Source organism: Cyphomyrmex costatus, unplaced genomic scaffold (genome assembly GCF_001594065.2).
Source record: "Cyphomyrmex costatus isolate MS0001 unplaced genomic scaffold, Ccosl1.0 scaffold388, whole genome shotgun sequence".
In the NCBI taxonomy this organism is placed as follows: Eukaryota; Metazoa; Arthropoda; class Insecta; order Hymenoptera; family Formicidae; genus Cyphomyrmex; species Cyphomyrmex costatus.
Genome location: NW_017278079.1, coordinates 17,488 through 29,083, shown reverse-complemented (window position 1 = coordinate 29,083; position 11,596 = coordinate 17,488). Strand labels below are relative to the sequence as shown.

The 11,596-nt window shown below is 32.4% G+C and overlaps 1 protein-coding gene across 1 annotated transcript; it reads right to left on the bottom strand.

Annotated features, from left to right (window-relative positions):
- Positions 1-2,985: 2,985 nt before the first annotated feature.
- On the bottom strand, positions 2,986-10,124 carry Vgn (vitellogenin). The gene is made up of 7 exons (XM_018543512.1): positions 10,089-10,124; positions 9,061-9,785; positions 7,979-8,803; positions 6,175-7,210; positions 4,502-6,106; positions 3,770-4,182; positions 2,986-3,684 (listed from the first exon to the last, which is right to left on the bottom strand). Exons 1-7 carry the CDS (start codon positions 10,117-10,119, stop codon positions 3,064-3,066), a joined length of 5,256 nt encoding a protein of 1,751 aa, XP_018399014.1. The 5' UTR covers positions 10,120-10,124; the 3' UTR covers positions 2,986-3,063.
- Between the last annotated feature and the right edge of the window lie 1,472 nt (positions 10,125-11,596).

The following is an 11,596-nucleotide window of genomic DNA, read 5'->3' as shown; positions in this document are numbered from 1 at the left end:
AAAGAATTATTAAAAAGTCATTCATTATTAACAATTGTAAATAAACATATTATATAAAGATTTTATATCGCGTCCACAGAAAGAACGATCACAATTCGCACATTTTTCGATCAGATTGGAGGATTCGAGCGCGTTATATTTAATTTCACCTGCATTGTTGTAAGCTGCTCAAGGATATGACAATAATGCATGCGGAAGTACATAACGCGCTGGAGTCCTCTAATCTGATCATAAAATGTGTGGATCGTGGCTGTTCTTTTCGTAGACACTGTAAATATCATGCAGCGGAATTATATATAATAAAATTAACATGTATAACTGTCATTCTAATTATTATAATGTAAACAAATTTAAAAACGGCTATTAGGAGTCAACGTAGTAAGAAGTGCGCAATAAATATATACTTTCGATAATATAAAAATATGTTTAATACTAAATCTTGAAGTAGTCAAATAAAATTCTGGACGTTTCGGCTATGCGTTCAGAATTTTATTTGACTACTTCAAGATTTAGTATTATACATATTTTTATATTATCGAAAGTATATATTTATTGCACACTTCTTACTGCGTTGACTCCTAATAGCCGTTTTTAAATTTGTTTACATTATTTTATTATAAGGAGCCTTTAATATTATGATCGCTTTCTAATTATTATCATTCATATATAAATGATCCAACAAAGTTATTTTCGGAACTGTGCCTAAATTTTTTAACACTTCAACGAAATCATTCTTTCCGTGCAAATGCATAACTCATTTATTTGTTAACGGGAATTTTTCTCTTTATCGTTGACTCATATCACAGTAATATTCCGTATAACATATAGAATTTCCGTTTATAATCTGTTTAATTAAGTGCGTATATAGCGTTTGTATTCACAGTGCGTTGAGAATACAGCGAGAAGAGCGAATCAATCTTCGAGATAGCAACTCGTCGAATCATGATAAACTGTAGTTTTTATTACACAAAGTCAATATAAAATAAATGAACATTTACATTACAAACACAGCTTCATTTATTCCTGCCTATTTATTAGACAAGATATTGAAATTAAGATTGAGATTGAATTTGATTAAACGGAAAAAAGAAAGCTTAGTATCAGTTTAGTTTATATCAGTTTAGTGAACTTTACTTTAATTGATCAAATTTGATCTCAATTTTAATCACAATGTTTAATCTGATACGGACATTACATTATGAACGCAAATGCACTGCAAACTCATGTGTAGACCGAACACCGCGAGAAGCAAGCAACTTTATTAACTGCGATTGCTGCGATACGTGACTATGGTACTACTATTAGCGACTGACTCTGGAGATGCGAGAGGACGAGGTTTTGTACTCTAGGTTTTCTGGAACGTTCGAGAATCTTTTGACATAAAGTCAGAATGCGAAAAATCTGGATTGAAATAATAAACAATTGGAATAGAGGTAAAGTCGATAATCTCAAAACTTATTTATTACACAGACATACGTTCCGGTGCACGCATAATGGACATGATGTCTCATTTTATCTTTGTTTAACACTCTGCGAGCAATAAGGATAAAATAATACCTCATGCACATTACCATATGTACGCAATGGAGCGCAGTCTTTATCACATTATCAACTTAATCTTGCATCTGCGGGATCTCTAAAATTTAGCATACATTTTTAATATCTTTCAATAATAATAATTTATCGAAAAATTATTGTATTGGAATAAATCAAAGCTCAAGTCAAAGCTTGAATACTCCACTTAATAATCAAGGAAATTCAAATTGAATCAGAGAATATGTTTTACCAAATATAGAAGTTGTTGAAGACATATATTGAGAAACACGAAAACATTTTTTCTTTAAACTATTGTATTATTAATAATAAATAATAATAGGCTCTGTAAGAATAAAACAAATTAGAACAATTGAAGGGCTAAGAGTCAATTATATAATAAAGAATGTTTAATTTAAAAACATAATAAAAATAATTACAAATGTTTCGACGCCGATTGGATCATTCTCATCAATCAATGTTACAGAAAATACATTATAATAATAATTATGTCAGCTTTATTAATTCTAATTTCATATAATAATCATTATGCCCACGTAAGGCCTCAATAGATCTACGGAATTCATCCGAAATATCGAGCTTGAGCGTCAAACAACAAGATAATCCTATCTACGCGTTTAGCAAACCATTCTAAACAAGATGGTCCGCTGCCGACGTAGACCTAATTCTACGTAGATCTAATTCTACGTCGGCAGCGGACTATCTTGTTTAGAATGGTCTGCTAAACGCGTAGATAGGATTATCTTGTTGTTTGACGCTCAAGCTCGATATTTCGGATGAATTCCGTAGATCTATTGAGGCCTTACGTGGGCATGGTGATTGTTATAAAAAATTAGAATTGTTCTTAATAAAGCTGACATGATTATTATTATTATGTATTTTCTCTAACATTGAGAATGACCCGATCGGCGTCAAAACGTTTGTAATTATTTTTATTATGTTTTTAAATTAAACGTTCTTTATTATAAAACTGTCTCTTAACCCTTCAATTGTTTTAATTTATTGTATTATTGTATCTGTCATTTTGTAAAGCATTTTCTGTAACTCACTTTTGCTTTTCTTGGTTATTAATGGGAATATCCAAGCTTTACTTTGAGATTTAATTCACCGCAGTACAATATGTTTTTTCATGGAGTTACTGCTATTGAAAATTAAAAAAAATGTGTGCAAAAATTTAACAGCTCATTTTTTAGCGTGAACATAATGTTCAGCCAAAAAAATAAGGTTTAACATATTACTATTTTGAAGATAATTATTAGAATAAAGGACAGAAGGATGTAATGATCTTATTTAATGCTAATGTTAAATGAATTATGTTGGTTTCGAACAGCTTGAATATGCAGAAAAAAAACATACCACAAATAATTATGTTGAAAAGCAACTTTATTATTGCTTACGTTTCTGCATTATTAAACAATATATTTACTGCTTTCTAAAAAAAGAAAAACTAAAAAAGAGGTCGTTTTAATTAAGTATACATGGTCGTCATATCATTTCGATATTATCAAATTACGCGTTGCAAACGACAGGAACTTGGAAAGTGTGTAACCTAGTAATAGGTTTTCGGGTAAAATCTGGATTAGCGCCTTGCTCGATCCTGCGTTTCATTATTAGAGATTCCTCGTTCCTTGGTTGACAATAGAGGTCATACTTCCTCGTCGTTCTTTCCATAGGCCTGGTACCCTCAAGACATACTGGTATAGGTTTGCTTGTGAAACAGATATTTTCGTCTTCTAAAATAACTTTTGTGCGATAGACAATGTTGTTCTCGGCTGGTAAATCATGTTTCTCGAGACTATATGGTTTATCATTATTGAGGTTTAGTTTTCTCTTGAGATTATTGTGATGATAGCCCCAATGTTCATATGACGGTATTCTTCCTGCTTCTACATCGTTAATAACGTTGTTCCATTGCTGCATTGGCAATTGTTGGCACTGCATAAGTTCGGCTTTTTGTTTGTTATCCATAATGTATTTTTGAGGGCAATCTTCCTCAGTCAAGGCGTATGTAGCGGTGAATACTTCGGGTATCTTTACGAGGCAATTCTGAGGAGTGAGGAAATCGGTGCTGGGATTGGAGTCATAGTTGCCACAGAGACCGCGTAGGGCATTGCGATATTTATCGGTTACCTGATGACAAATTTATTTTGATTAATGTTATGTTTTCTACTGCGGTTGACTTATTATTACCAGTTTGCTTTACATTTTTACTCACCAATAGTTGAATACGTTCTCCGTCATAGAGTATTCTGATATCAGATTTGTCCGAAAATATTTCGACCGAATGGTCGGGTAGCTTGATAATTTCGAGAATTGTCTCGTCATTTTCGCGTAGTCGATAGCTTTTATCCAGCAGCAGAGTGATTTCATTCCCGTCGATTTCAACGTTAAAATCATCGTTTATTTTCTTCAAACTAATTTCATGCATCTCCATCAATAGATCGACGTATTTGGTACCATCGACATCACGAAGTAAGGCAAGTACACCCATATTTGTCTTATTTCTTGGAATATCAGGATCCCTTTGCGGATAAGTGGTCATCAGCACGTGCTTACAAGTTCCCAATGTCACAGGATAAAGCAGCTTATCGAAAGTAAGGATCATGTTTTTATCAATGGTACACGAAGCTGTGAAAAAATATAAATATAAATATAAATATAAAAAATATAAATGCACCGTGATAACAATAATAGAACAATGAGTAATTTTTATATGTTTAGAATAAATAAAAACTATAAATATACGCGCTCATATATATATTATAGAATAGTTGAGAAATGTTACAAAGTTAATAGAGTGTCAAATTATTAACTTTTGCGTTATTATTCAAATATTAACTTGTGTCTTAATTAACACAATATATTATATGATTTAATATATTAAGTTATTTTAACTTTCAATATTTAAAAAACAGTAATTTTATCCTTTTTAAAATTTAGGACTTACCTCTTTTTTCTTCTTTACGAAGCATGGCATTTTCCTTTAATAACTCTTGCATTTCGAAATTTGTGTGCTCCATGTTGGGTACAGTAACATCTCGCGGAGAGTCTAAGTAAGCCGGCGGGACTACATCCAGAGGTGACATAGTCATTTTTATATCGTAAGTGCTTGTATCAGAATCTTTCGGGTTTGTTAGTTTTATACGTGAGTGTGGCAAGAGATGTGATAAAAAGTCAGCAATCTTTTCAATCATTTTTTCGATATAATCAATTATTGAACCCCGAACTGAAATGTCCGCCTGATTCTTCACTCGAGCAAGTTCAATGGCCTGCTGGCAAGCCTGCAGTACATTACGCCCCTTTCGAATGTCTTCCCAACATTGCTTGACTATTCTGGAATTCTCCAATAAATCCTTCATTAGGTCACTTCTTGACATGCTCGCGTCAATAACAAGTTTGTTTCCTGTATGGCAATTCTCTCCATATTGCAATTCAGCTCTGATCTTACTTTTCGGCGCGTGTTTCATCATGCGTTCGAAATTCAGAGGAGTATCCGTTGAATCTTGCATTTCATGCATGTAGCAAATTTCAGATAACGGTTTTTCCTTCATCGACATTTGAGAATTCCAATACATATAAGCTTTAGACTTCTTGTCTACGTTGCTATCCACCCAACCAATGGTGATAATTTGATGTTTTTGTAGCGCCGGTAAGTTCAAATTTATATCCAATACATGAACATCACCCGAGTTAAGGCCTCTGCTGAGACCTGTCATAATCTCCTTTCGTCTCTTTTCACTATTTGGCTTCACATTTTTTAAAGGAATCATAATGGGTGAATCTGCTAATGATAGTTCTTCTGGTAATAGTAATTTAGTATCAATTGCCATTTTCTCATGAATAATGTTTACCTGTAATATACTCTTTACTAACTGTTCAGGATTCATTAAAATATCCAACTTTCGATATTGGCCGCTAGGTATCGCTCGTAATTTAATCAAGAGCTCTAATATCATTTGTGTAATATCACTTTTTTTAGAAAATTCTTCTATTTCTTTGTCATCAGATTCTAATCGGATAGAAATTAAATCTTTGTCTAATAGAGTTTTATGTTTTTTGTCTATTAGTACAAGATGCGTGTTTTTACTAAGAGATAGAGGTTGAAGATCAAGATGATTTTGTCGCGTGGTAAAGGGAATGGTGCTGAGATGCAACACAGTCATCGGAGACATTTGAGTTTGTGGTAATGGACGAATCTTCAACCTACCGAGACTAAGTTTTTGGCTTGAATCGAGTTCGATCTCATATTGTAATGGTAATTGCATCATTCGATTGACATCAATACCAGCGATGTAATGTTGATGCTCGAAAGGTACTATAAAACCGAATTGCTTCTGAACCTTATTGGCCATATACATACTGATAATCCCAGTTCTTTTCATAAGCGAAAGTTCATCATTTTTCATTTCAGCTTTCTGTTTTATAATCATTGGTGATTCCAAAGTATACATGAACGGCAGGCCACTTTCGGTTGGGAAGCTTAATGTCGTTTCGTAATTATTGAAGAGAACGGAATCCCATTGTTGGTCCCTCTTGAGGGAATCTTTTAACTCTGTAATTTAATAATAGTTTATGTCTTTAAAAATAACATAATTTTATAGTAAAATTCAAGATACTTACGAGAGAAAATCATTTGAAGAGTTCGACCGTCATAGGGATAGAATAGAGTTTCGAATATTGTGTTGACATAGATATGTCCTTCCAACTTGTCCAGTTGTTTGGTCTTAAGCTGAAGTACTCTCATCAGTTTCTCAATGCGTGATTTGTGCATTTCTTGATCTGTTTCTTCATTCTGCATAAGCCCGATGTTCAAGTGATCCAAAAGCTGCCTGACACTCGATACCGCATGTTCAGCTTCCATGGTAGCTAAGCCGTAGAAATCGAAAGCAGTATTCATGGCAATGCGCATAAATGCGGGTATTATATTATCGTCATCCATAACAGTTTGCAGATTAAGTCCCCTAATACCGCCGACATCCAAGTCCGTGTAGTAACCTATCGAATTCCATTTATCTAACCCTCTCAGATTTAATAGATGCCTGACACTGCGCGCCTTAATAGCGAGATCTTGCAATTCCGGTCGTTTCGTCATAGCGAGACTCTTTATTGTACTTTTTATAATAGAGTTTAAGTTTTCGTTCAACTCGTAATGAGTAGATTTCGCTATACGTTGCAACTTAATCAAAGGTGGGTTACTCATGATATATCGATGTATGGCCATACAACGTATTTTATGATCTTCGTGTACGTTCAAGTAGAGCTTATAGAGAATTGGTCCAACTAATTTCGGTTTCGATATGCCTAAGGTGGCCAGGGATGATACCATGAGCCAACGTTGGAACTGCGATACTGGCTCCGTTTTTTCTATGTACGGCTCCAAGACCGAGATAATCATCGGATGGCCGATTCTACCAAGTGCCATAATATATGTTTGAGTTTTTAAACTGTTATTTTCTATCAAGCTTTGTTTCAGTTCTCTAGCTAAATAAGGAATATAAAGGTTGACTATATCATTGTTATCCCTGAGAGTCATACGCTCCAAACGCATCGGATGGGAAATACCAACATAACTTTTACGGAGTATTTCGGCAAATGCTAATGGTGCAATCATATTTAAGGGTGTCTGGTTCAATATGGATGGATCCATCAATATTTCCTGCACAAAAATCAGATAAAAATTAAAATTAATTATATTGTATATAGTATATATATTGTACACGGTTGGAATATTTGGGTTAAATTTAATACATTTTACATGTCCTAACCGGTTCGTTCAAATTTTTATGTTAATTTAACACAAGATGAATACGTTAAAGATTAAGACAAATATTACATAAAATATAAAAAAACGTAATTCTCATACAATTTATAAACGTTTCTTCATTAAAATTAACATTTGTAATATGTTAAATTAACACATTTTATTCATGTATCTTAGAATTTAAATTTAAAAAGCATTATTTTTACTGTTTACATTATGTTTATTCATTCATAAATTGTGTTATTTTAATACTAAAATTATTAAATATCAATTTACAAAATATTAAATTAAACAAATTTGATTTGTATGTTATATCGTTATATGAAGTCTCTTCTTTGATACATTTTATATTTTTTATATTTAAAGGAAATAAATTCTTATGCGTGTTGAGTATATTAAAATTAATTTTCTCTAAAAAATTTGTAATATAAAGCATATATTTTAAGATTCTTATTAAGAAAACATTTTTTGTTAAAAATAATCGTTACTTAAAAAAAAAGTAAATTGAGTAATTATTTTTCTTAGCAATAGATGATTTTTTTGTGTTAAATGTTGCATGCATATAATTTTTAATTACTGATATAAAATTACATTTAGATATATGCTGCAAAGAATTAAAAGATAATTGATTATTAATGTTGTTATGCATAAATAGATACTTACATAGAATGTTCTGACATATTCTTTTGTTGGTTCTTGAGTATGTTTAGGAATTTGAGATACAATTCGTGCCGCCTCTAAGCCTTCAACTCTTTTATTCTTTAACCAATTTTGAATAGTCAACAAAGCAGGTCTCGTTCCGGCTTGTGTAATAGCATCCCGGATGATGCTCCAGACAATATTCTTATAATCTTTATCCTGAATTCTATGATTATGGGATACACGTTCTTCTAATTCACCAATCTGCTTAAGGTTCATGGTACGAACAAGGTTCTTTAAGAAAACATATCTTTCTGTTACACTTAGTTTCGTGTCATTAGATAAATTTACTGTAACAGCCATTTCATGAATTAAATCCTCGATTCGATCCATGTTTGTGACGGGTAACAGCGGACTTCTTCGAACCATGTACATTGCCATTTTCATAGGCGAAATATTACTCTTATACAAAGTATGATCCTCCCTGCTGGAGCTACTAGCGGAGCTGTCCTGGTCATCCATATTTCGTTCAGAACTCTCTGATGATCTCATTTGCTCAGAATTTATACTGATGCTCGGTAACATTGGGTTCTCGGAGTCAGACAATGGATTATTGTACGTATATATTAGGTTTCCAGTAGACTCGAGGTTGATTAATTCGTGTGGACCAAGTAGAAGGCTGGATAGTTTGTTCATTTTGACTAAATTTAATTTTAATATACTGTAGACATTACCAATGAAAGGATCAGTTTTTCCAGGTCTAACGGATATTTGATTGTTCGTCACGACGGATTGAATAGTGAATTCTCTCAAATTGCCCGAGAGAATCATTTGAGTCGTAGATATTTCCTGTAATTAATCACGTATAACCGCAAATAAGTTTTGTTAAGAAGTTTTATCATTTTCTTTTTTACGAATTGTAATAATTTGATTCTATTGATGCAATAATTTGAATAATTGGCTATAAAAAAATACCAATATTTAAAAAAAAAAAAGTTTTTCTAAAGTATTCTTTTTCATAATCTTTAACAATTATAATTATTGCAAATTTTTTAGCAATAGTGTATGGAATATGAGAACAGTTTATCAATTAAAGTTCAACTCACCGAAAACATTTTATCCTGTGTATAGAGTTTTCCGTGATTATGGTGCAATGGATCTTCTAGGCCGTAATGATAAATTTGTCGCTGCATGCATTTCTCGTAATTCTTCAATTTCGTAACTTCGTAATAATTTTCCTCACCTCGTAAATTTGGAAGAGGTACCTTGTCTAGATAAGCATCTTTGGTCAACGGTGAGATCTCGTATAGAACCTCGCACTTTCCACCGACAGAATCTTCTACGGCTGTAAACATAACGGAAGAATTTTCGTCCATTGGAACTTGGGCGCTCTTAACTCTTATCGCGTTTTCGCCCTGCGTGTCAATCTGCAGCTGGCTCATGATACTCTTGAGGAGATTCAATTCCCAAGTAGGAACGTTACGATCGATTAATAAATTCCGGATTACTCCGTGCTTCAATGTGGCCGCAAATGTCTTTCCTGACATTGGAATCTCGAGATACTCCAGCATATTGTCAGGGAGTTCGGTATCCGGCCCATCCATTAATGTGGTGTGTAGACGAGCATACTGTGGATTGGATAGCTTCATTTGCAATATCTCTGGCGATTTTACTTGAATGATGAGTTTAGCCTTTATTTGAACTCCAGTATATTGTTCTTTCAACTTGTCAAGGCCTGCCACTGTCCGACTGCGTACAAGGTACTCATACTCGTTTCCCATTTCCCAGGCATGCTTGTGGTCAGATGAGCTTGTGACCACGGCCACGCCGGCTGTCAAAAGGAAATTACCAAAATGTAATAATTAAAATTTGTATTTTCTTGTTGAATTATTAAAATGGTATTCTTATTACATTGTCTCAAAAAGTAGGATTTATTTTAGTTTAATATATAAATTAATTAAATAACAAGTGTATGCAAAATATGACAGTCAGATTTTATGATGATTTTATATCAATCAAAAAGTTAATTAATTTTATATCGAAAACATTTTTTTGAAAATGTCATTAAAGTATAAGATATTCTGTTTGAAATTTTCATGGATGTTATTATCAGTAAAGTTGATGTCTTTCTTACCCAGTAGGAGAAGGGTGACAGGGAACCACATGGTGTTATGTGGTTGTCAGGTATCGGATGAGAAATGAAAGCTTTCTCTCCTTGATTTAATTTATATACAGGAGTATGCTAACTCAGCTTGACCTGCTGATGGCCAGAGAGATTCAGTAGTTATACAAACTTAAAACAGTATCGTTTACAAACGCGTGAGAAATTTTTTTAACCTTTCACACGCTAGATTACTTATAACATCCGCAGCATATTTAAGAAAGTAAAGACGGGTCATGCCATCGGACTTCCGGACAGAACTTTGACTTCGTTTGGAGATATTATTAACTTTGTCAGTTGATGAAAACACATTACTATCTATTAATCAGTTGTTTTCTAGTTATCATGCTGAAATTTATCAAAATATGTTTGACGTAATTAAAAATTAATAAAAAAAATAATGGTACTACACATTTGCGCATAATTTTTTGGAACATACGCAAAGTACAATTGTTTATTTGCTATAAAACATAAGCATACACACACACATATATATATATATGCATTTTAAATGATACTTATTTAAAAACGACAAATGACGATATTAAATCAACGGTATAAAACAAGCCGAAATAAAGTTGACAATATTTATTAAATTCTAAACATTAAAATTAAAAATCAAGAATAATAACGAGAAACGTTTCGACTTATACGAAATCTTTTTCAATCTCAAATTATATGAACATTAACAAATTAATTACAACAATAATATAAGAATAATACAAGAAGCCATGGTCAATTATTGTCGATTAAGTCACAAGAAAAACGCATGAATGTTGTCTCTCACAGTCGATAAAAAAATCATCCGTATCATGATTCTAAATAATCATCAAATTAAAACAGGAACTTAAATTATATAAATTATAATTGAATATATATTAGACTTACGGTAGGTCAGATACTGTGAAATTTACTTCCTTCGATTTGTACTTAAAGACAGTTGTCACGAGAATAAAGAAACATAAATCAGCTGATCGGATGTCAAAAGTGTTTTATACCTTTATGGTAATGACCCTAACAAATAATCGTATGCTTTATCTAGTTTCTCTATGTCTTTTTGTGTGTTCATATTTTTTTGTTTGATAAAAAGCATCTCAGAAATCAGTCTCTTTTTATAATGTGATTCCACATCCATATCATTCCAATTAAAAGACTGACCAAATTGATTACAATGTTCGGACAATACTGAATTCCTTGCTGGATTACCTTTAATATCATGTTTATGTTCATTAACCCTCGTGATCAACTTTCTTTTAGTTTGTCCTACATATGACGCATCGCAACAATTACAATTCACTTTATAGACAACATTATTCTTTTGTATCTTATCAGTATTATTTTTGTGGACTTTAATGATTTTATTAAGTTTATTAATATTTCTAATGCCTATAGTAAAAACTATAGTAAAGAATTCGTAACTTTGGGAATGTACGGTAATACAAATGGTTTTTTGTTCAGAGGAACATTATTAATATTTCGAT

Coding starts and splice junctions, on each gene's coding strand:
- Vgn (XM_018543512.1), bottom strand. CDS start 10,119: ATGTGGTTCCCTGTCACCCTTCTCCTACTGG. Junction 8,804..9,060: donor CACAGGATAAAATGTTTTCG/GTGAGTTGAACT, acceptor GATTAATTACAG/GAAATATCTACGACTCAAAT. Junction 3,685..3,769: donor GAGAACGTATTCAACTATTG/GTGAGTAAAAAT, acceptor ATTTGTCATCAG/GTAACCGATAAATATCGCAA.